This window comes from Pelmatolapia mariae, linkage group LG7 (genome assembly GCF_036321145.2).
Source record: "Pelmatolapia mariae isolate MD_Pm_ZW linkage group LG7, Pm_UMD_F_2, whole genome shotgun sequence".
NCBI lineage: Eukaryota > Metazoa > Chordata > Actinopteri > Cichliformes > Cichlidae > Pelmatolapia > Pelmatolapia mariae.
In genome coordinates, this window is record NC_086233.1 from 38730949 (window position 1) to 38756974 (window position 26026).

The 26026-nt window shown below is 40.9% G+C and overlaps 1 protein-coding gene across 1 annotated transcript in view; it reads right to left on the reverse strand.

Annotated features, from left to right (window-relative positions):
- The window catches only part of carmil2 (capping protein regulator and myosin 1 linker 2), a 68728-nt gene that overhangs the window by 21140 nt on the left and 21562 nt on the right, over positions 1-26026 (reverse strand). Inside the window, exons 23-31 of the mRNA XM_063479050.1 lie at positions 25070-25163; positions 24635-24721; positions 24270-24398; positions 23916-24032; positions 22454-22629; positions 21848-21935; positions 20622-20711; positions 20455-20521; positions 15554-16086 (exon numbers count right to left, since the gene is read on the reverse strand). Coding sequence (XP_063335120.1) covers positions 15554-16086; positions 20455-20521; positions 20622-20711; positions 21848-21935; positions 22454-22629; positions 23916-24032; positions 24270-24398; positions 24635-24721; positions 25070-25163 — 1381 coding nt within the window. The remainder of the gene's footprint in view (positions 1-15553; positions 16087-20454; positions 20522-20621; positions 20712-21847; positions 21936-22453; positions 22630-23915; positions 24033-24269; positions 24399-24634; positions 24722-25069; positions 25164-26026) is intronic.

Consider the following 26026-nt stretch of genomic DNA (forward strand, 5'->3'; position numbering starts at 1 on the left):
ACCTAACCTGGGTGTCTGTTGTCTTGTGTAGTCTGGGAGATGATTGAATGTTGGGGTGGGTACAGTTTCCTCTGCGGTGGGGTAGGGTGGGCTTCCCCGGGTCCTGTGGGGCTTGGCGGTGCTGCTACCGTAGGCCCCGGTCTGGATGGGCCTGGGCTCCCTTGCCTTGGTGGGTACCAGAGGACGGGGGTGCCTACTGGGGTCAGCGGGGGAGCTGGCCCTAGGGAAGGGCATCTTGCCCCTCCCTTCTTTTCCTCCCCATCCCCGGCTGCCTCCCTCTTCCCGCTCCACCACACCCACCCACACAGGTAGGGCCTTGGGGTGCGGGTGTGTCACCAGGGTGCAGGGGAGGCATTCCCCCCCCCCTCTGTCCCCTTCTGGCCACCTGTGCCTCAATTTTATTCCACAACTTAGACATTCACATTCCTCACACTCTCATAACACACATATATATATAGGGCCTTGAGGGTGACCACGTTAACGGCGTCCAGTGGACGGTCTGTGTATTCAACCTTACCTCTGGCACCGGTGCCCACCTCTCAATTTTAAATCCATGTAGACATTGAGGGTTCTCGGGAGGGGCCGTGCTAACACCTGCTGCTCTCCGGCAGCAGCACCATGCCCTCCCTTGTTTTAAATGCACTTTAGAACAACACGCAGCAACACTACACATGAGCGGGAGGAGGGAGGTATGGGGTCTTCACACACCCCCGTTCTCTGCCAGCCATCGGGGCGGGGGGCTGGGAGGAGGTGTTGGCTGTCCGATGGGCCTCCCTGCTGCCGCGGAGCCTGGGGCAGTCTGCTTGCCTCCACCCCGGGGGAAAGGGTCACATCTCTTGGGTCTGGGTGCCGTTTCCCCCTCTGGGGGAATATGTCTATTACTACGTTGGGTGAGTGCTGAGTGTTTGTATATGTGTGCATGAGGGTGGGAATGCATGTTTGTGTCTGTGTGTGCCTGTTTGTCTGTGTCTATATGTCAGGTCGGGTCTTAGACTCCACCTCTCTGGGAACACCCAGGCCCTCCAAAGTGTGGAGGTCTATCTCCCCTCACCACACTCCCTGCCAGTGACTGATGCCCTCAGGGGTTGGTGCATTGGTGGTTCTTGGTGTCCGGGGCTGGGCGCTCAGGTATGCACCAGCTCACTCCCGGTGTCTACTTGGCGGGGCCTGGTGCCTGTCGCTCGGTCAGGCCTCTTCCGGGGCAAAGGGGACCCCCCGGCCTCCGGCCTCGGGGTCTGCGGCTCGGGTCACTCTGGCACAGCTGGCTGCCGGCAGAGCCGGCGGGCACGCCAGTGCAGCCCCCTCTGGCTTCTGCTCCGTGGCTACTGGGTGACCCCTCGTCTGGGGATCTCCTCAGCCCTTCCCAGGAGGGTGGCACAGATGCCCCTCCGGTGGTCCACCTTGGGCTCTCGCACTCTGGGGCCTCTGGATGTCTGAAGCCTGGATCTTCTCCATGCCTGCTTCATGCCCTGGGGGATGGGGCTATGGCCCCCCACACCCTCTAGCAGACCGTTACATGGAGAAACCTTTTGTATACAAGCGCGCTGATCCACACAGGTGTGCACACGGGTGTTCACTGTTCATTGACATAAACTACACCTTTCTTAGCTGCTACTTCAAAGCACATTGTGCGCTGTCTGTCCTGTGTGCTGCACAACAACATTCAATATTTAGTATTTACTGCTGTTTACACTTAGCTAGATTAACGGGATGGTGTTGTGTTTAGTATGTTGCTTTGTTTTTTTTTTTGCTTGTTTTCTCTTCTTTTTCTCTCAACAGGTGATCCAGGAGATTTTTTTTTTCTCTCTTTGTCTTTGTAAGTGCCCTTTCTCACTGTCCCTTTTCCCTTCTGTTTTTCTTTTCCTTCCTCTCTTTCTTTCTCCCTTTCCTATCCCCCAGTCATGTCTGTCCCATCTGTAACAACTGAAAATAAAATAAATAATAACAACAAAGGTTGATCAAATGGACCAATACGGCAATGCCATGATGATCCATTTGGCAAAATAAATCCATTTGGTATCCTTGTTGGTCTTCAGACAACAATTCTGACGGCTAAAGAACCAAATGGGACAGACAAAAAAAAAAAAAAAAAGGATTAGTAGGATTTAAGAGTGTAATAATGGACTGAAACAGAAGATGGCAGCACTGCATGTACAAGGATGCCAGCTGCCATTAAACCCCGAAGAAGAAGAAGCTGTGTCCGGTATCGTAGCTGTGTCCAAATTCAGGAACCGCATCCTCCTGTGGCCGCATTTGTAGGCCGATTACGTTACAGCGACATGACGAAGACTGTTCAAATTCGAAGACTCCGACAAATGCGGCCGACAAATGCGCCTTTCATTTCCCCAGATTTGAAGGATGGGTCGGGTGTATACTTCGTGGCCCAGCCTATCCCAGAATTCATAGCGCGGCCCTGCTCAGTTTCCAACAATGGTGGCAGGTAGTTAGTTTTAAGATTACTCTTATTATTCTTTCTGGGTCACAAAATAAACGTTTAACATATTTTCAGGCGAGAATGTAGCTGTGTAAACTTCAAATATCTGCTCAGTTTATCAAGACACCACATATTTTCAAAAGCGCTCTGACGTTTTCGAAGACATCTGTTACCCACCAGCTTGATAGCTAGCCGGGGTTCAAGGCTCACTAGAGCCGGTGAGAACATCGGACTCCCGGCAAATCGTTTTCAAACCCACCGCCGTCTTTCGCTACTCAGGTTAAACATGATATATAAGTCACTTAGATAACTTAAAAATGTTGTTGTTTGGCTTTTTTCAGTATTTTATTTATTCCTGAGTAAATCGGTTTGGCTGAGATTAAAGTTATAGTTTTTACACAGCTGAATAAACGTCAAGCAGACAACTGATTATCAGAAGTGTGAGATGCTCGAGAATATACTCCGGTGTCCTGTTATATTTTAGATAGCAAGGAGCAGACGGCTGAGTTTATTAAACTTCACCGAAACAATCTGCAAATTTCATAAAATTTTAATAAACTATCATCTTGTCTTTATTTTTAGTTAGCACATACCTTAAACACTTAAAGTTGTAAGCTAATGATAGTTATATAAGAGCAGATGCATGCTGGTACAATAAGCTGTACATTTTACGTCCAATGGATGCATGATCTGATTAGTCGACTAATCGCAAAAGTAATCGGTGACTAGTCGACTATCAAAATAATCGTTTGTGGCAGCCCTAGTACCTACTCAGATGTATTAGAAAAAGATAACACAAGTAAACACAAAATGTAGTTTCTGAATTAAGGTGTTTATTATTACAGGAAAAAAAATCCAAACGTACAAACCTGTGTGAAAAAGTGCTGGGTTGGGCCGCCCTTAACAGCAAGAACTGCAAGCGTTTGTGATAACTGGCAATGAGTCATTTATAGCGCTGTGGAGAAATTTTGACCCACTCATCTTTGCAGAATTGTTGTAATTTGGCCACCCTGGAAGGTTTTTGTCCATGAACCACCTGCTTAAGTTCATGCCACAGCATCTCAATCAGATTCAGATCAAGACTTTGAATAGTCCTCTCAAAGTCTTAATTTTGTTTGTCTTAAGTCATTCAGCAGTGGACTGGCTGGTGTGTTTTGGATGCTGCAGATCCTGGTGCAGAACCCAAGTGCGTTTTTGCTTGAGGTCATGAACAGGTGGCCGGAAATTCTCTTTCAGGATGTTTTGATAGACAGCAGAATTCTCTGTTTATCACAGCAAGTCTTCAGGTCCCGAGGCAGCAAAACAGCCCCAGACCATCACACTACCAGTACCATATTTTACTGTTGGTATGATGTTCCTTTTCTGAAATCCTGTTACTTTTAAGCCAGATGTAATGGGACACACACCTTCCAAAAAGTTTAACTTTTGTCTCGTTAGAGTATTTTCCCAAAAGTCTTAGAGATCATAAAGATGTTTTCTGGTGAGACTGAGGCAACCCTTTATTTTCCTTTTGCTCAGCAGTGGTTTTACTATTAGAACTGTGGCATGCAGGCCATTTTTTCCATCTCTTTCTTATGGTGGAGTCATGACACTGACCTTAACTGAGGCAAGTCTAATATTTACATTTCTTTGATGATCTGAAACATATAAGTGTGACAAACACTTTTCACACCACTGTATAATGCGCTTTAAAGAGCATAATAAAATAGTTCAGAATCAAAAAGAAAAGTAAACATAATTTAAAAAAATGGCATAAAATTTGGACAAAAGGTATAAACTCTATGGCAAGTAAGATAAATAAGTCAAATTAAAATAAATTAGTCCATAATACAAATAAATACAGAAGTCACCAAGAGCAATTAGAGAGTCCAACTCTCTTCAGCGTTAAAGGGACATAACAAAACTTTAATGTTTTATTATGTTCAACCTAAGACCTTGAAGCATTACAGTGGCTTGCAAAAGTATTCGGCCCCCTTGAACTTTCCCACATTTTGTCACATTACAGCCACAAACATGAATCAATTTTATTGGAATTCCACGTGAAAGACCAATACAAAGTGGTGTACACGTGAGAAGTGGAATGAAAATCATACATGATTCCAAACATTTTTTACAAATAAATAACTGCAAAGTGGGGTGTGCGTAATTATTCAGCCCCCTTTGGTCTGAGTGCAGTCAGTTGCCCATAGACATTGCCTGATGAGTGCTAATGACTAAATAGAGTGCACCTATGTGTAATCTAATGTCAGTACAAATACAGCTTCTCTGTGATGGCCTCAGAGGTTGTCTAAGAGAATATTGGGAGCAACAACACCATGAAGTCCAAAGAACACACCAGACAGGTCAGGGATAAAGTTATAGAGAAATTTAAAGCAGGCTTAGGCTACCAAAAGATTTCCCAAGCCTTGAACATCCCACGGAGCACTGTTCAAGCAATCATTCAGAAATGGAAGGAGTATGGCACAACTGTAAACCTACCAAGACAAGGCCGTCCACCTAAACTCACAGGCCGAACAAGGAGAGCGCTGATCAGAAATGCAGCCAAGAGGCCCATGGTGACTCTGGACGAGCTGCAGAGATCTACAGCTCAGGTGGGGGAATCTGTCCATAGGACAACTATTAGTCGTGCACTGCACAAAGTTGGCCTTTATGGAAGAGTGGCAAGAAGAAAGCCATTGTTAACAGAAAACCATAAGAAGTCCCGTTTGCAGTTTGCCACAAGCCATGTGGGCGACACAGCAAACATGTGGAAGAAGGTGCTCTGGTCAGATGAGACCAAAATGGAACTTTTTGGCCAAAATGCAAAACGCTATGTGTGGCGGAAAACTAACACTGCACATCACTCTGAACAAACCATCCCCACTGTCAAATATGGTGGTGGCAGCATCATGCTCTGGGGGTGCTTCTCTTCAGCAGGGACAGGGAAGCTGGTCAGAGTTGATGGGAAGATGGATGGAGCCAAATACAGGGCAATCTTGGAAGAAAACCTCTTGGAGTCTGCAAAAGACTTGAGACTGGGGCGGAGGTTCACCTTCCAGCAGGACAACGACCCTAAACATAACGTCAGGGCAACAATGGAATGGTTTAAAACAAAACATATCCATGTGTTAGAATGGCCCAGTCAAAGTCCAGATCTAAATCCAATCGGGAATCTGTGGCAAGATCTGAAAACTGCTGTTCACAAACACTGTCCATCTAATCTGACTGAGCTGGAGCTGTTTTGCAAAGAAGAATGGGCAAGGATTTCAGTCTGTAGATGTGCAAAGCTGGTAGAGACATACCCTAAAAGACTGGCAGCTGTAATTGCAGCAAAAGGTGGTTCTACAAAGTATTGACTCAGGGGGCTGAATAATTACGCACACCCCACTTTTCAGTTATTTATTTGTAAAAAATGTTTGGAATCATGTATGATTTTCGTTCCACTTCTCACGTGTACACCACTTTGTATTGGTCTTTCACGTGGAATTCCAATAAAATTGATTCATGTTTGTGGCTGTAATGTGACAAAATGTGGAAAAGTTCAAGGGGGCCGAATACTTTTGCAAGCCACTGTACGTACTAAAATGGTGTATTTTATTATCTTTATCTATATGACTGGAGCAGAACTGGCTGAAATCTCTGGTTTCTGTAAGCTGTAAAAACTCGAGATTTTAAGATACTGTCACGGTCCTGGGTCTTGGTCTTTGACCCAGTATTTTGAGTTTGTTCTTGTCTTGTGATTCTTTGTTTTGAAATTAAGGGATTTTCATTAGTTTTCTGTATTAGTTAATCTTGAGCTCTGTTTTTCCCAGCGCCGCTGAGTTTTCATTATTTCTATTTCTAATTTTGATTTCTTGATGTTATCATGTGAGTGCCCTTGTCTTTTAACAATCAATGTAAATCTGTTTTAGATACGGTGGCACCTCTGAAACTAACTGTTGTCCATTCTTCAAATTTCTGTCCTTGGATAAATGAAAATATTCAAAATTTTAGGAGATATTGTCGCAAATTAGAACGTTTATGGAAGGCTTCCAAGCTTGAGGTCCATAGGGTACATCTCAAGGAATCAATTTTCTTACTTAATGACATGATAAAAAATGCCAGAACTGAATATTTTGCTAATCTAATAGCTTCAAAAAAGAAAAATCCCAGAGTATTGTTTGATACAATTAAGAACACTGTCTCTCCTGATGTTCCTCATGTAGCAGTCTATACTAAATCTGATTGTAATGACTTTTTAAACTATTTTGTTAGTAAGGTCGCTGCCATCAGGTCTAATATTTCTCCATCATCCTCTCAGTATCACACTGACACGTTGCTTACCTCTGACACCTGGTCCTCTTTTACTCCTGTCACCTTGCAGGACATCAGGGCTCTACTTGGTCGAATGAAACTGACTTCAAGCCACCTTGATGTACTTCCTCCATCATTTTTCATTAGTGTGTTTGACTCTATTGGCCCCTGTATTCTGGAAATAATTAATACTTCTCTTTATACTGGCTCAGTTCCCAGCTATTTTAAACAAGCTATTGTTGAACCAATATTAAAGAAACCAAATTTGGACCCATCTCTTCCAAGTTACAGACCAATATCAAAATTACCATTGGTGTCAAAGATCTTGGAAAAAACAGTTGCAGAACAACTTAACAACTTTTTGGAGAAGAACAATGTTCTGGACATTTTCCAGTCTGGTTTCCGCAAATTGCACTCCACTGAAACCGCTTTGCTTGAAGTGTCTAGTGACATTTTGATGGCAGCAGACTCTGGAGAGTACACCGTTCTGGTTCTGTTGGATCTCAGCTCTGCTTTTGATACTGTTGATCACAGCATCATGATAAATAGGCTGAAGGACTTGTTTGGGATTACTGGTATTGTTTTAAAATGGTTTATGTCGTATCTGTCTGAGAGATCCTTTACTGTCTGTATCAATCATGTGTTGTCTGAAACGTCAGTTCTGCCTTCTGGGGTACCTCAAGGATCTGTTTTAGGTCCGATTCTCTTTTTGCTGTATATACTCCCTCTAGGCCAAATTATCAAACGTTACAGTAATATTTCTTATCATCTCTATGCTGATGACATTCAGTTATACTGTTCTTTCAAAGCTTCTGAGTTTTATAAATTGTCTTGTTTAAATAATTGTCTGTCAGAAATCAAACAATGGTTAAATGACAATTTCCTCCAGTTAAATGCAGATAAAACAGAAACCTTGATTATTGCACCTGATCACATGCTCTCAGAAATTCAGCAGCATATCAGTTTTTTAGACCCTTCATTTCAGTCGAGTCTCAGAAACTTAGGTGTTATATTTGACAGTTCAATGTCTCTTGAGAAACACTCTAAACAACTTGTCCGGAACTGTTTTTATCATTTAAGAAACATTTCTAAACTCAGACTACTGGTGTCAAAGACAGAACTTGAGATGATTATTCATGCTTTTATCTCTTCTCGTTTGGATTATTGTAACGGTCTTTTTACGTGTCTCAACAAATCAGCTCTGGATCGCCTTCAGTCTGTACAGAATGCAGTGGCAAGACTTTTAACTGGTACAAACAAGCGGTCACACATTACTCCAGTTTTGGCTTCTCTTCATTGGTTGCCAGTAAATGTTAGGGTTCATTTTAAAATTTTAGTTGTAACTTTTAGAGCTCTGCACGGTGAAGCTCCCCAGTATATCTCTGACCTGTTGAAACCTCATGCTTCATCCCGAGCACTTAGGTCTTCAGGTCAGAGGCTACTGGTGGTCCCACGTACTAGGTTTAAAACACGTGGGGATCGGGCTTTTCAGGCACTGGCACCTAGGCTGTGGAACTCCCTGCCGTTGTCTTTACGCTGTCTAGACTCTACTGACACCTTTAAAAAGCAGCTGAAGACATTTTTATACAAACGGGCTTTTAATTAATTTTAACTTCTATGTCTGATCTTATTGTGAACCACTTTGTGATTTTTATCTGTGCTATATAAATAAATTTTACTTACTTACTTACTTACTCATGTTGTATTATCCTTTCTGTCTCCAGTCATATCCCCATATCTGTCATGTCTCTCTGTGTTCTGTCTCTGTCTATGTTCCCTGTCTGGTCTAATTAATACGTCTGTAGTCCTGTCCCTGTGTTCTTTCCCTTCCTGTTCCTATGTTCATCCCTCTGTTCTGCCCAGTCTGTCACGTCTCCATGTCTCAGTGTCAAGTTCATGTCTTAAACTGAGTCTCAGTGTGTGTTATTTCTTGTTTTATTTTGATAGTCTCTTGTCTCATGTGTGTGATGTTCATTTTTCTAATTATAATTCTGTTCAGCTGTGTTCCCCACGTGTGTCCATTATCCTTAAATAACCTTCTATGTATATACAGTCTGCATCTCACTCTGTTCGTTGTCGTGTACTCCCTAATTGTAGGTGAAGTTGAATGTGTGATTTTGTCAGACTTTATGGCATTATTGTGATGTCATAGGGAGTCGCATTGAAAAAATAAAAAGTGAAGGTAGTGAAGGTGAATGAGTTTAAACAAGTGGACAAGCAATGGACAGTGGACAGGAGAAGTGAAGAAGAGAGTGCAGGCAGGGTAGCGTGAGCGGAGACAAGTGTCAGGGGTGATTTGTGAGAGAAAGATAGCAGATAGCAGGTCAAAGTAGGTTGCCCTTACAGCCCCTATGCTTCCCAACACTGCACCTACATAATAACAACAGTCATCGTAAACAACAGCAAAGCTATTTTCGTGCCATATTCTCTAGAGCAAAACTGTTCATGTGAGTCTCTTAGTGATAATTATGTGTGGAAATGTAGATTATGGAGAAGTCTGTGCATAAATAAATGGACTCGTACTTATATTTCATGCTTCTAATCTTACTGAGCACTCAAAGTGCGTTTCCAACTACATCCCATTAACCTATTCTCACATACATTCACACAGCAACTCTCACCCGCACTCAACAATGGACACATTATTAAAAGGAAAACCTTTTATGGACTGAATTTCAAAAATGCTTAAGGTCAAGTAGAAAAAAGGCTGAGCTGTCAACGTGGTAGCTGTATTCACCAAGCGATGCCCAAACTACAAACTAAATCGAAATTGTGAGCCTACAATTATGCCTGGAATAATATAAGCGTTCCAAAGCCATTACAAAGGAAGGTTTTCCTGGGCAAAAGTATCATTTATCTCTATCCATTTTTTCTTATCAGCCGGAGAAAAATAATGATCCTTTCTTTCATTTGTTGCCACTTCTTTTAAGCCACCTGTCTCATTGTACTCCCTGCTAGCATGGTACTCTCATGGTACACTGCCACAAAAGCTCTTTCTCTCTCTCTGTCTCTCGCTCTCTCTCTTTTATACACAGTTTATTCCAAACCTCTTGAGTGGGCTCTTTTTTTACCTCCAAATTCCCTCCTTGCTTTATTTGATAGGTGCATTTCAGTGGATAATATGCACCTGACAATAATAATATGATAATACAGATTTTCCAAAGGTACCACTCTTGTCCTAAATCACTTTGCCACCTTCCTTGTCATGATCCGGAGGAATGGCTGGAAAATTCCATGAGGCTTCTGAGTTTCCTTGGTCTCCACCCCTGGACGGAGCCATCATCTCTCCTGTAGTCCCACACACCTGGAGCTGGTCCTCAGGTTGAGGATTTAAGCTTCACACAGACTCTCCTTCACCGCCACTTCGTCAACTACCTCAAGTTGGTAATCTGCTCCAAGTTCCATGTTACCTTGTTTTCCTGTGCCACAGTTCACCTGGACCTTACATGCCAGTTTCCTTCAGCTCCAGCTCTTCTTGGAAAACCTCTCCATTCTGGAACGTCCTCTGAACCTCACATGCCTGCCCTCCAGCCATCTCTCACCATCTCAAATGCAGTGGAACTCAGGTCAGCCAGCCTTTACCATTACTCACCTGGATTCTCGCCGCCTTTTCCTCAAAGCCAAACTCCACCCTGGCTACAAGTAAGCTATACCAGTAATACTCACTTCTCCAAGCATCCTTCACTCCACCATCATCCTAACCCCCTTCCCCTCTTTTCTCAGACGTGCCCGCTTTGCTTCAGTTGATCCTGTAAATTCCCAGTTTTCCCTTATTGACCCACAGCCACGCTACTACGCCACCCACGCCATGCTCCTGTCTAATCCATGTCTCACTTTGCAACGTACTAGTCTCTGCTTTTTCAATAAACACTGTAAACAATTCTTGCCATCTCTGCTGTGGTTCTCTGCATTTGAGTCCAGCTTTGCTATCGGCCTACAGCCGTGTTGTGAGATTTCTGGATCAACTGACATGCTTCTACCTCTCTGCTACCAATATACAGTACAGTGGGAGGTCTTCCATGTGCCAGATCCTTCTATGCCTTGTGTCCTAGCCATCTGTTATCATACTTACTTAACAATTATCTTCATAAAAATAACTTAATAACTCCCATTGTTATGGAGACAGTACTTGCATTGATGCAATTTGTCTCCAAGACAAACAAACTAGTAGGACATTGGTAGTAAAAACTGGTAGGACCTGGTTTTAACCCCCAGATATTTGCCTTCAAGGACTGACCTTAGGGCCATCATGGATGATGGGGATGTAGGGTGTAAGCAGCAATAATGCTGTCAATAATGGGTATAATGGACAGGACCTCATTATGGCTCCTGAATAGACTTTGGAACTGTGTCACTTCTTCATGGTTTAATAAGTGTTTTATGCTGAATCACTTGAGCATGATGATATTGAGAACCTGTGTAAGACAGATGCTTTTAGCTGCACAAAGAGATTTTGTTATGGAACAAAAATACCTTTTCTTTTACTAACAGCATCAGTTCATTATTCTGAGGCAGATGGTGTATCAAAATCATAATCCTAAAATAAAAATACTTTACTATACGTGCTGCCACAAATATAAAATTTGTCAAAGGCAAGAAAGACAATATAATATCAAATGCATGTCCTGTATCTGTAAATAGCCAAGCCTATCCCCACAGGCTCAAGATGAGCTACAAAAGCTGTCTGACAGAATACAGAAAACAAATTTCTGTAAGAAAACAGTCAAACCGAATAGCAGCACATCGTTTCCCATTAAAATTATACTGATATCACAGTAAACAGTGTGTACTGGGCAATATTTACTCTTTTCTATAAAATACCATAATATACTGTGGATAGCGTTGCATTCTGGGAATGATGTTAGCATCAACAGCAGAGAGGCCCCTCAAATACAAAACCTTAGGCCTCAGTTCCACAGGCCTAGAGACTGGTTGGTGACTCCCTGGCAACCTGCGGTCACTAGGGAAAAATGCTTGTTCCCTAATTGATTGACAAATGGCTTCTCAAGCTTGCTGACAGTCACTGGGTAAAATCAATTCCAAAGAGATAGATAGAGATTGTAACGAACCCATCTTGAAAGACAAAATATTTTGACTGACTTAGAATAGAATAACTTACAAAATGCACTTAACTGCTAGTTTTGGGTCATAATGAATGGAGCATCAAGCTTATCAAGAAAGTGTTCACTGTGGTTACAACATAAGGGAGTCAATTACCATTTTCCCACAGGTTCTGGGCACTTCCGCTTTTTGTCTTTGCTTTTCAGACCCAGAAGTTAGGTCCACCTGTTATAGATGTTATGGTCCACAAACATATTGCAGGTATGTGAGGAGAAGGAACTCCAAAGTCTTCTCCGAACACTTCACTCTGAGAATACAGGCTTGTGGTTCCTACACTTTCCAGAACAAGAATGGGAGGCAGAGCTATCAGAACCTATTCTGTTGAACCAGCTCCTGGTTGGGAATCAAGACACAGACATGCTCTCTACTTTAAAGATTAGGCTTAAAACGTTTGGTAAAGGTTATAGTTATAGGATATAGGTTATAGTTATAGGATATAACTATAACCTTTAGGCTTGGCTGGTATGCTGCTTCACACACACACACACACACACACACACACACACACACACACACACACACACACACACACACACACACACACACATACACACACACACACACACACACACACACACACACGCATATATATAGATAGAAAGATAGATTTTTATGTTTTTTATTTTTGCTAACTTTTCAGATGTTAGTTATACTAGCCTAAATTTTTGCCACCTCTTAGCAAACTGGCATATGGTACACTGCATAGAAGGAGAGCTTTTCACTTCATATAGCTGGAAGAAGACTCTTTTTGTTATCCAAAAAGTCTTTTCCTATTTAATCTCAGACTACTGTAAATTTCAGGCAATTCACTGGAATCAGCTGAAATTCATCTGAATGAATTAATTAAATAGCATGTGCTACGTTTTCAAAATAAATACTAGCTAACTGATTTATTTTTTATTATTGTGTTAATGTGTGCAAATTAAAGAATTAGAAATAAATTACTAAACATACAGACAACAGGATTCATTATCCAGGTGTAAAAGATCTGGGAAAAACCAGATCTTCTACTAACACAAAACAAACAACTGACAAAACAGTTTAAGTACAATGTCAATAAAATTTACTTTGGAGAGTGAAGGCAAATTAGTGATTAATTATATTACTATTAAAAAATTACTTTAAAAACCTGACTAATAAACAAAAGAAATGGGGTTATATGGACAGTGAACAACAACAAAACAAAAAACTCTCAGATCTGGACATAATTTTTTTGACACACTTGCTGCCCTAACTGTTCTCATTGTGACTGGATTGAAACGAAAAATCAAGGCTTACTTTGTAGCATTACTGTAGTTTTTGTTTTACAGTGCCAGATTAAATCGGTTCAGCCTGGTTGGAGGGAAAAGTTTAAAAACTTTAACACCATTTTGAGCTATCTGATCACAACATTTTGGTGACCTTTAATTTTTGATGTGTGAATTAAGACAAAAAAATGGCCCAAACGGGGCCACAGTGAGAATATATTTTATTTTATATGGCATCACATGGGCACCCAGCACTGCTCTGGGGAAGTATACAGTTTTTGGGGGTTTTTCACCAGAATATGTTTTCACTTACTCAGACATAAAGGATGGCCTCCAGGACTACCATCTGTCAACAGCAATATTGTCAAAATAAGAAGTATTCTGTCACAGAATGATGCTAAAAATACTTTGTGTTTTTAGGCTAAATTATTTCATTTTTATAACTAGGATGCGCTATACATCTCTGAACAGAGACCATCCAAAGCATCCAAAATGCTGCAGTGAGAGTACTAACAGAACATGTCACAGTCTACATTAGCTTCCTGTAAGAATAAGAATTCAAAATCCTTCTCCTCACATACTAAGCTCTTAATGACCAAGCTCCATCATACATTAAAGAGCTCATAGTACCACATTATCCCAACAGAGCACTTTGCTCTCAGAGTGCAGCCTTGCTTGTTGTTTCTAGCTTTGCAAAAGTAGAAAAGGAGATAGGGCCTTCAGATTTCCTCCTTCCTTTCCTTTCCTTTCCTTTCCTTCCTTTCCACTGTTTGTTTCCCAAAGCCTCCGTTTGGTTTGGGAGACAGACAACCTCGGTTTGGAAATTTTTGATAAAAAACAGGGATACCTCCAGTAACCCCTCAGTTAGACCTAAAGCTCTCCCAAGATGCACTGCGCATCTCTCCCCTACTCTTTTATCATCCACTCCTCATGCATGTGTACACTGTAGTTTGTGCTTCATCCTCTCTGTAGCTGCCCTCTCTCGAGTTGCCACCTGCTTCCGCACACAGCATCACTGATTTCTCTGTTTAATGCTGTTGTCTTGACCGTACTATGTTAAATTTTCTGTGATGTGAATTGGTACTAAATAAATAACAGATTAATTATTGAAAATGCATAAAATGCAATTCTGTTGTTTATTCTTAAGATAATACAACAGCAATCCCATTTTGAAAAACTAGAAGACATTCGAGTGATTAAAAACAGATCCAGTGAATTTGTGATGTTTGCTATATCATTTTCCTGCAAATGACTAACTACTATAAATCACTGACTCATCAAGAGTCCAAGCTACCAAAATAACTGGCAAACATGGCATCCACATGATTGAAAACAGTGCCCAGTAACCACATAATGGACGATAACTACAGAAATTCTTTATTCTTGCTTTTCAATTAGAAAATATCGCATCGTGTTCAAGCCACTTAAGTCAGTTTTAGAATTACTAAAGCTGGTAAGCTGATACCAGTAATGACTAGTAGTTCTGCCAGCATCTGCTGAAATAAGCTGTCAATTAATCAGACTTTTAACTAGCTATCACACTGACTTGTACTCTGGGACCTGGCACACTAAATTGCTGGAGATTTCCAATCCACAAGTGTTGGACCAGTTACATTTTTTTCTCCTTGGAATAATCTCTAACATTGTTCAGAGCTGCAATGCATGAGTGAAAATGGCTTTACAAAACCAATAATATTGTAAAAAAACAAAACAAAAAAACCCACCATTTTCCAATGATATCTACAAAACAGCCCATGTGCAGCTTCGTATAAAGTTAAAAAAAAGGAACAAAAGAAGACACAATTCATACAAATAAGGTCACACCAGATGAAGAGAATCCCCCTTTTCTTTGCACTTAGTAACAGCACAGAGAAAGAGACCCCCACTAATGTGAAAACATGAATAATTGACTTAGTGAAAGCATTCCCAAGACACACACACACACACACACACACACCGAGTGACAGAGAGAGAGAGAGAGAGAGAGAGAGAGAGAGAGAGAGAGAGCATTGGGAACAACCCAGGGAACACCACTCCCAAAACCTATGTGCCTGTTCTCCCACACACACTGTGCACAACTACGTGGGGGGAGAGAATGCAAAGATAAAGATGGCTACACCAGGACAGAAATTACAAGCGTAAGCGCTAGACAGGCAGACAGACAGACAGACAGACAGACAGATAGCTAGCTACACAGATAGACAGATCCCCCCTCCTTCTCTCTATCCTCCTTCTTTCCTGCTAATTCTCACCTTTCTGCTCCTGCATCCTGTTACGGTTATTTTCTACTGTGGCTGTAATTTATGACCATACATTCTAGGCCCTCATAAAGCCCATGCACTGTACACAGCCTATGTGTAAATAAAAAAGGGTCAGTTCTGCATTGAAATTCTTCTATATGTATGGCTCTGTATGCATCTTCACAGTATGTGTGTGCGTGCGTGTTTGTCTGCGCTGTCTTTGGCATGTGTGTTCTTACCTGAGGCCTGGAGGAAGGGGGTTGCGTATGTGTGCGTCGTGGCCTTGGTCGGGAGGCAGTGTAGTGCCTTAGAGTCTGTCCCTGGGTGGGTAGAGGCTCCATGGGAGAAACAGTGTATCCAGATCTGGGGAAGGGGCCCGGGCTGGGGCAGCAGCCAGGGAAGGGAGCCTCTCGCCTGTGTAAGCCTCCGCAGCCAGCTGCCTCCTCCGTTGGAGCTTGAGCGGAGGAGTAAAAGAGGGGGAGACTGGGAAGAGGAATGAACGATGCTCCTCTCGCTCCTGATACTGCTTCTGCAGCATCCGCTGCTACCACCTCCCCCTCCCTCCGCCTACTCCCCCTCTGTCCTGGGGGGGAGGGGGACGGGGAAGTAGAAGGGGAAAGGGTGGGGCTTGAGGCTGTGAGTGACAGTGATGTTGCTGTTGGTAACCAAGGCAGGCCACACCTTCCTCCTCCGTCTTTCTCTCCAGCACCTCCTCCCCACTCTCTCTCTGCTCTGTCCCTGATCTGCTGCTCCCAGTCTGCATCCAGGAGACCTGAGAATGAAATAAAGCAAGTGATGAAAAACGACATTCAAAATGAGATGATGAAAGAGAAAAGGCTAAAAAGACTGGGTCCCCAGTCCACGGGATAAACAAGCATTTGCTGGAATGTACTGTGTGTGCAAGGGAATATCTAGGCAGCACTCTTTATGGAAAGCATTGAGAAAAACAAACAAAAAAACAAAAAAACACTCAAAAGTTTTATTCAGTCGAAAAAGTGAAATTCTAACTTTTGCTACTTAAAAAAATGAAAAAAAAAGTTTAAAAAAATGAATTATTTTATTTTGAATCGGTTGCTTTCATGCATTTTTTTTTTTTTTTGCAGTTTTAATTTTTCGCCTGCTTCAAATTAATTTTTTCAGTTTCAGTTTCAAACCCTTTTTTCATTTGCAGGTCTTTTTTTTTTTCACCTTTAGACTTTTTACCCTGATTTTGTGTTGTGTGCGTGTTTCAAGGGGGAGGGGCGGGGCGGGGCGGAGACTAATGATTGACAGGACGTGTTTCTTAAAAATTAAAAATGAGCATTTTGGTTGAAGATGGCCACCGCTCCTCCACGGGATGATTCTGGCACCAGCCAACAGATAAGAAATACGGTTGATGATTATCCTATGATGGACTATATTGACAGGTGAATGCTTCTAACATACTGATATACGGTAAGGTGGGGAAAAAATTACTACAGCGACAAGGAATACTGTTATCTGATTGGCTGGTAGGTCACTAACCCGCAAGAGTTATGAACTCCAGAGAAAAATCTAAGAATTCCGCGTTCATTTCTGTATATTACAGTAAAATCAGAATCCCACACCTTAATACAGCTTTAACCTTGTTGTATATATGGAGTTCATAGCTCTTGCTGTGAATGAAAACAAATAATTTATTCAAAATAAAATCCTTCAGCTCCAGGGACAATGTAAATATTTCAGTGTCCTTTGAATTGTAAATTTAGGAATAACTTTTGGGTATAAAAATACCCAAATTTAGACTCTTTGTAGGAAAGTTTAGAGAAAATTTTGACCGAATTCTTTCTTACATGTGTGAGACATTCACAAAATCACACAGACAGTGGACGTCTGGATGTTCTCTTATCTTTGTGTGTGTCAGATTTTATTACTTTCAAAACTATGAAGCTACAGGACAATGGATTGTGTCATTGTGAGCTGAAATATCCTAACTCACCCCACTGTTTCCTACTTTCTTCCCTCATCATTTAGTTTCCAACAAGAGTAACTGATTATTAAAAAAAAAAAAAGATTTGGTTGGGCCTCTTTTACAGTTAAAGGTCCACAGATTTGAAGCATTCTACTACCAGGAATGAAAACATTGACTGATTTTATAGTTTTTAATCCAAAGGCAAAATTATAACTTAAACAAAGGGAAATCTGTGATCACTGAAATGAGTCTACTGTCCTTCTTAACTGTTGTTCTTAGAAGTCTACATCTGTATTGGTTGATGTTGTTCTATAATTTTTTTGTTAGTTACTCTACTGGTTTCTGTATTTGTATTATTATGTTGTGTCTTAAAAATCTAACCAGGGACAAGGTCTGCAAATTAGTGGTTATTACCATTCTATGGTATCAGTCGTGTTTTATTTAAACGCAGCAATTTTAATATGTGTTGTCCCTGCTGCATAGATAAATAAATTCAAGAATGCAAATTGTCCTCTCCTCCATCTTCTCTCCATCTGATCTCTCCTGTGGTAAGAGTCACTGGTGTGAAAGTAAACAGGCTATGCTCCAATTAACCAAACAGTGCTGCATGTCTGCCACAGAATAGTTCAGCATGGCACAGGATATATGAAGAATACAGCATGATATGATGGAAGGGTACATGTACATGAGCTCAGATGTAATACCGGGCAGTTTGTCACCAGATTACCCTTATACAGAATATGGCCGTGATACCATCAGAATAGCATAGAATAGAATAGAATAGAATAGAATAGAATAGTCCTTTATTGTCATCGTACATGTACAATGAAAATGTGGATGCTCCAGACCAGTTGTGCAGGAATTAGATATAAATAGTAAAACAGCAGGAATAAATAAGAAACAAGTGAAAAGGCACACAATAGAGAACAGGTTGCAAAGTTCTTGGAAGTAGTCATCACATAAATTAGATGCACCTCCATGGAGGGGGTGCTGGAGGTGTCGGTGGCCGGGACACTGAGAGTGCCCACGGATGGTGGTGCAAAAAGTGTTCCATGTTACCAGGCCCTTCCTTAGTCCAGGAGAGACTTACAGTGTGTCAGTACACGCCCAGCTATGGTGTTCTCTGGTCCACCAAACCCTGGTTCACCCGGGGGCATTGCAGTAATCAGAGTGTGTGGAGATTAGGTGTTTAACTGGGGACACTCATAAATATCCTATAGTGCCTGTGGAAATTAAATACAGGGGCAAAACATATAGACTGAAGGCTGTGGACGCACCTCTTAATTCTGGGAACAGACTGACCTAGGTTACTAAATTAATGGGGAAGTGTGCAGGGGTGCATTCATAACCAGTAAAGAATTGTGATGTCTGTGCTGGGCTTAGTGGTGATGCAAGGTGGTCTGACACTGACTCTGGGCAAACCACGGGGCATCCTGAACCAGCCAGCCATTCCGAAAGTGCCCGTTACCATTAATGGTCAGTCTGAAGTACTGCCCATTAAATCTGTTCGGAACAGCGTCTACCACCCTCAGACTGGCAGGTTGGTGCAGCGCTGAATAAAATGTTAAAGTCTGTGATTTGTAAGTCCATTCACAAGAACGGATGCAATTGGGATGGCTGTTTAGACCCTCTGTTGTTTGCAGTTCGGGAAGTGCCCTAGGCCTTAAGGATTTTCTCCCTTTGAGTAGTTTTCCAGCAGGAAGCTGCAGGGGGTTTGAACCTAAATAAAGAAAACTGGAAGGACCTGAGAGCAAAGCAACACACATTGGGGAGCTTATCAACAGGCACTGTATATATAGTACTCTGCTAATGTTTTTATATTTTGCTTGTGGTTTGAACACAGGTTGTCCAGGCTTTCTGAAAGTTTGGACATTGGTTGGGGTTTTTTTCACTCAATTTTAGTCCAGTCTTTGTACCTAACCATTTTCAGAGGAAGGAAGAACTGCAATGAAAATCTGTGGCAACAGGTCTTATGGAGTGATGAATCCAAATGGAAATTTTTATTTCAAATAGTCATCAGCATGTTTGGAGGAGGTCAGGGTTTAGGGCTACGTTTGAGCCTCAAACTCTGGTGTTGGGAATCTTGAAACGTAGATAATACTATCTGTAAAGCATCAGATTGGGATGCGACTTCTGCAAAACAATGATTCCAAACAGACTGTCACTGCAATAAACCCATACTTAGATAGAAAAAGCCCACAGTGGAACAGCATCAGTCATGGATGGGCCTCCCCAGAGCCCCAACCTCAACGTTATTGAAGCAATGTGCGTTCATCTTGATAGAGAATGGAACAAAAGGAAGCCACCATCCAATGAAAAGCTTTGTAATGTCCTTCAAGGTGCTTAGAGAACTATTCCTGAAGACTACTTCAGGAATACTTCCGGCGGCGCCAGTGTCCGGCAGCCTCGCCTCTGTCAGTGCGCCCCAGGGTGGCTGTGGCTACAATGTAGCTTACCATCACCAGTGTGTGAATGTGTGTGTGAATGGGTGGATGACTGGATGTGTAAAGCGCTTTGGGGTCCTTAGGGATTAGTAAAGCGCTATACAAATGCAGGCCATTTACCATTTACTTAAGAAATTACAAGAAAGCTGCTGCAGAGTTCAGGCTGGGTTGAAGAATAAAGGTGATACCAGTAATTCATACTGGTAACTATCATACCAGTAACTGACTTTCAAGCTTGTTGTCTTTTCCCCCCCCATAAATTGTATTTCCATGTAGGCTTCAATAAATCACTGCACCTATATCCTATTTTTCTAATGAAATGTTATAAAATGAGTGGGTAGTCAAGACTTTTGCACAGTGCTCTCTATATATGATAATAATTGATAGTAGACATTTTTATTATACTGAAACAGAATATAAGAAGACTGTATGAGATTACAGAAAGTAGACTATGATTTGAGCAAAACCAGATCATGTAAAGACCCTAATTATTTTTTATCTATATTTAATGATTTTTTTTTTACACTGTAAAAAATGTATTTTATTTTGAATTGTGGTTAGAATAACAGTTTTTGCTCTACCTGTTTGGAAACAGCAGTGAGTGACTGGACAAATATAGAAGTTAGAACAGGTGAGTACAAATGACTCTAAATTAGATTTTGATTCTTTTGATGGTTCTTGCAGTTACCTCCACATGTACACTGAATTACTTGAAGTGAGCAGAATCCAGATTCAGAGACTGGATTACACAATACTTTTCACTTACTTTTAATTGAACAGGCGGGTCTCAGGCTCTTAGAGTAAAAGCTATTTCTCCAAATTGCTGGACTGTACTGTGATGGAGAGAATAGAATAAAATATTATGAAAAATCGGAAAATTAAACAATTAGATTAAAAAAAGAGTGGATGGATAGATAGGTGTGTGTTACTAACGTCATCAGTTGGGAAGTCACTCTCAACCACTTTGAGTTCTGGGATGTTGAGTCTCTGGGTATTGCATGTATTTTCTTTTATAAGACAATCCTGAATAATACAAGAAAACAATTATCCCCATGATTGCGTATACCAAAGATATTTACATGCAGTGCAGTACAATGCTTAAGAAGGTTTTCTCATTCTATTGAAGATAAAATTAATTATATTGCTATTACTTATGTCATATAGACTGCTATTAGGATTAAGCACTGAATTAGATGCATTGTGTGAAATGTCACCATACTTCCAGAATAGACTTCTAAACTCTCAGAGCCATTGAAGTGGTAGGACAAGTAAAATCACAGAGTGGGGTCCGTGGATGTCGAGGCTTATAGAGCTCAGAGGGGGGCGCAGTATGTATATTAAAAAAAAGAATGCTTGGACACTGCTAGCATGATGGACAGGTTTTTGATGGGGCTCCAACACAAACGCATAGCAGGAGATGAAGCATCGCCAAATATGCTTCCAAACCAACTTCCTTCCAAGCCAAAGACTAGAAAATATGATGACGCATAACTTCCCTTTGGCTTTACCTGCACGACGGCGGTGCCAAGGTAGGTATCCCCGGCAGAATTTGGACAGCCCTGCATCAGGAGCTCGTGCTGTACTGTCCGCAAAGATTTTCTTGTAAAACAAAGGGGGGCCTAGCAAAAAAAGTCTGGGAACCACTGTGTTAAAGCAACATCTTTATGAATAAAGGTACTCTAGGTTTCCCAGCAGAACATGTACTGTAACAAGATGACCTTCGTTATTTTACCTGGTTTCAATGGTTTGGCTGATTGGGAGTGTGTAGTATTCACACACACACACACACACACACACACACACACACACACACACACACACACACACACACACACACACACACATGTGTGTATTTATATCCTTGTGGGGACATCTCATTGACACAATGCTTTCCCTAGCCCCTTACCCTAACCCTAACCATCAAAAATGAATGCCTAACCCTGACCCTTACCCTAAACCTAACCATAACCTAATTGTAACCCTGACACTAAAACCACATTTTGAGGCTCAAAAATGCCTTCAAACTCGTGGGGACCGGGATTTTGGTCCCCACAAGGGCTGTTTGTCCCCACAAGTATAGTAAACTACCAATTTTTGGTCCCCATGAAGATGTTAATACCCGTCCACACACACACACACACACACACACACACACTTACTATTTTATCCTGTGCCACTTTTAGATCCTGTAGCACCTGTTGCACAATGCTTTCAGCCAGAGTGACGGTCAGTGTTTTCTTCAGTTCACTTTAATAACACGACAGAGGAAATAAGGAACAACTTCATTTATGAGGACCTGGTATAAGAGATACAATGATTGTGCCAGAGCTTTACAGTCAAAAATGTCTGCAGGGTAAACTCTACCTAACCAGACTGTGTCTTTTACAGTTTATGTTATTTGTTCTGTTTAAACAGAAGATGCTTTCACAGTGTATTGTAGATCAGTTTCCTATTGTTAATACAAGTTCTAAAACTAAGGGTTCATACCTATCAGGCATTTATTTATTTAACTTTGAAAAAAGACAAAGAAATGTGTACATTTCAGTCTATAATGTTTATAATGTATACACTGAGCATGGAACCATCACACTAAATTATCTTTATTTAACTCATCAAATAGGGCCCTCCTACAATATCTCTAATCCTGATATGATGTGCATTGACTTTACTGATATGTAATAGGTACTGATAGGTACTAACTCATAAGGGATCTCATTAAAAACATTAACTAAATGTCAACCACTGCTCTGTGGAAATGTCCTTACTGCAGTCTGTTGTTGATGATGTGCCCTGTGCTCTCCACCAGAGTGCTTCTTATGAATATGTGTGTCTGTGTGCTTCTTTTGGAGACACACTCTGAAAGACACTCACACACACTAGACCGCTGGACCACCCGTGGGTACAAAGCATCAGCGTGTCTCATCAGGCCTTGAGACAGCTCCTGGAACACAGAGACTAGGACTTCAGTAAGGACAAGACTGGGCATCTGAAGACAAAACAGCATTAAACAATCTTCCCTCAAGACCAAGCTTGACCTGGCAAGCACCCATGACATCATTTCCAAAATGGCAGCACACCTGGGCAGCTAACTAATTTTAAAACCCCAGCTCTCTCTTACCAAAGGTTAATTTAAACCCATTCAACAATTCTAATCGTTAAATAACATATCACATATAACCTAGTCTGGTAACATTTCTAAAAGAGTTTGATATAGATGACATTTGTCAAATATCGTTTCATATACATGTCACATCCGGCATTAAACTCAAAACTGTAACGCTTGGTGTTGTCAATGCATTTAACACCCTGACTGTAAACTACTTGGTGTCCAAAAGCCACTGAAACAAAAGAGCTTCCAGGCAGAAGTTAGCCTGATCCTTTGAATTCACAAAGGGGGACGCCCATCACTGCGCATCACATCTTCACCACCGTCACCCAAGAGAGCTCTTGTTGTTGATGATGTTCACACTAACAAGGTTGCATGTTGTGACAAGTGGGGTCATTGCAAATCTTGCAAAGTCAATTAACCACCATCATCTGAGAGAAATGTGAGGTGTGATGAGAAATTGCTTCAAATGTTACCGTTTAGCTTCAGACTAAACTCCCAAATAGCCTTAAGAACTTACAGTAATAGTTCGAACATGGTATTATGTTACATAATTTTCATTTCTGATCGCTTTTTGGACACTTTTTTGTCAAATTTTTTTCTTTTCTTTTTCTTTTTAAAATATATACACATAAATACATGTATGAGTTTTTTAAAATTAAAGACAGAATTTTCAAACGTCATTAACACCCTTAACTTAATTGGAAATAATATAGACAACTTTAAAAAAAAAAGGGTTAAAACAGCACTTTTTTTGCTTATTTTTTAAAACTTTAGCAGACAAATTATGTGGCTAGCTGAAAAAACAGCGTCCATTCCAAAATAAATTCATTTTTTGATTGCTCAGACTACATGGCTCTACTCTATTTTGCCTCAGTCTATATTAACTAAGCTTTCTGGGGATTCTCAGATACTTTAAACTACACTGTGTTCTGTAGATGAAGAAGCCCCCAAGTTATTTGCAAGCGAAGCCTTTTTTCAAGAATGTATTCATGTTTGATTTGGGCTACCTGTGTGTGATTGTTGTTGTTGCTGAAGTTGAAGTTGGACATGGATCCTCATATTTCTTGAACGTGTGTGTGTACGCGTGTGCACACAGTGAGTGCTTTCTAAACATTTACCTGTATGCTCCTAGTGAACTCATTGGTCAGTGCAGTAGCCGTGTCAGTAAGAATGGTGTTCACAAAGTCTCCATCGGAGGCGCACTTCCTGCCTACCTCATATAGCGACGGCAGCAGCTACACAAATAATACCAAAAGAAATATTAGGTGGCATACAGCATCATTTACAATCCCTGGTCACTTTAGTGAGGATATTGTTACAGGCTAATTCTTGACTTCATTCAAAAAGCATTCACTTCATTTAAAAGAGGTTTTTTGTATCTTATATTCTGTCCCCTTGCAAAGGTAGGAGGAAAACAATCAAAACATACTTAAATATGCTTAAATATCCAAAATTAACTTTGAAGCATGTACCTTTAAAGAGTCCCTGGCATGTTGCAGCACCTCGTGCGCTTTGAGGACATCAGCTTGGTCCTCTTGAATGCTACAGTGGCTTAAACGTTGAAGGCTGCTCTCTAACTGGCGGCACATTCCATGGATGAGCTAAAACGGTGGACAGCATACACATAAGATTTATATGACCTAGTACAAAGAGTAAGGTAATTTTCATTTGGTCAGTTATTTCTTTGTTGTAACAATGTTTCTTGGTAATTAAGCTGTGAAGTCTGTTTAATTCCCCTTAAAATGAGCAGCAACTATTACTAGTTATATAAATTTACTAATTGAATAAATTATGCTGTAGTTACATAAATTAATATCTTGTATTTTTACTGGCTTACCTTTTCAGACTGTTGAGTTCTAAAGACTTGTCGAAGTTCTATGCTGTCAGACTGTCTCTGGTTGTTTCTGTCTAAATGCTGCTGAATCTGAACACACACACACACACACACACACACACACACACACACACACACACAAAGACACACAGCTGACGTCCGGAAAAAGAAGAAGCCTTTCCAAACAACAATTAATATATATTACTATATATAATATAAATTTGGACTGTATCGCTACATAGAGTACAATGAATCTGTTAGATATGTATGCTGTCTGCATTTGCTGCCTCAGTTCTCTGATGTCCAAAAAACACATTGCCAGCAATAGAAAACAAGAGAAAACATGAACTTCAACTGTGATGTAAAAATAAATTGACCGTTGTCCTAAACACATAAAACACATACAATCTTAAATAACAACCTGCTAAACACACTGACCTTGTGCAGGGCCTCTTTTGTTCTGTCAGGGTTGCTACGATAACTCGCTGTGAGATCGGCCAGGGGAAGAGACATGTGCTGCAGAGTGAAGTTCCTGCATAACAAAGAAACCTAACATCAAGAACATGCAAACATGCAAACTCCACACAGAGCATCAGACTGGATTCAAACCCAGGACCTGTCTCTCTTTTTAAAATATTTAATAGGAAAATGGGAACTAGGTGCAGCAATTTATTGAGACTTGCAAATACCTCTCTATGATATGACCACCTTTATTCTTCAACACAGCCTAAATTCTCTCATATTTCTTATAATTTTTCTAAATAGTCTTCAGGAATAGTTCTCAAAGCATCTTGAAGGACATTACAAAGCTCTTTTGTGGATATTGGCTGCTTTTTGTTCTGTTGTATGAATATATGATTTAAATGGTTCTTTGCTAAGTTGTCTATTATATGTAGACATGTAATAGACATTCCTTGGGTTAGGTGCCATTTTTATGTTTGAAAGATCCATAGATCAGTCTTAAGCAGCTTAGGAATCAAATAAACAAGTGAACACACAAAACATTCCTTTGAAATTTGTCAGCTACAAGGACTGGACTAAACATGAGTGAAAAAGCAGCCAGTGTCTCAAAGGAATTGTATATTTTTAAAAACTTTTTTTTTTTAACAAGTGCAAAAAGTATTTTAATTACAGTTTTTTCTGAATGCTTAAACCCTAACTGTGATTCTTATAGCACAATTTCTAAAACTATTAATACTTATAGCAAAACCACTCACTGAGTTTGCAAAACTAAAAGCACAAACACTGCTTTGCACTCAGTTTGCCATTTTGTAACACACACTTTGCAAAACTGTAGGCACAATTCACTGCACAACACTCTTTTTGCAGAACTTTAAACACAACTCACTGCTTACACTCAATTACCAAATTTCCAACACACTCCTAGCAAAATTA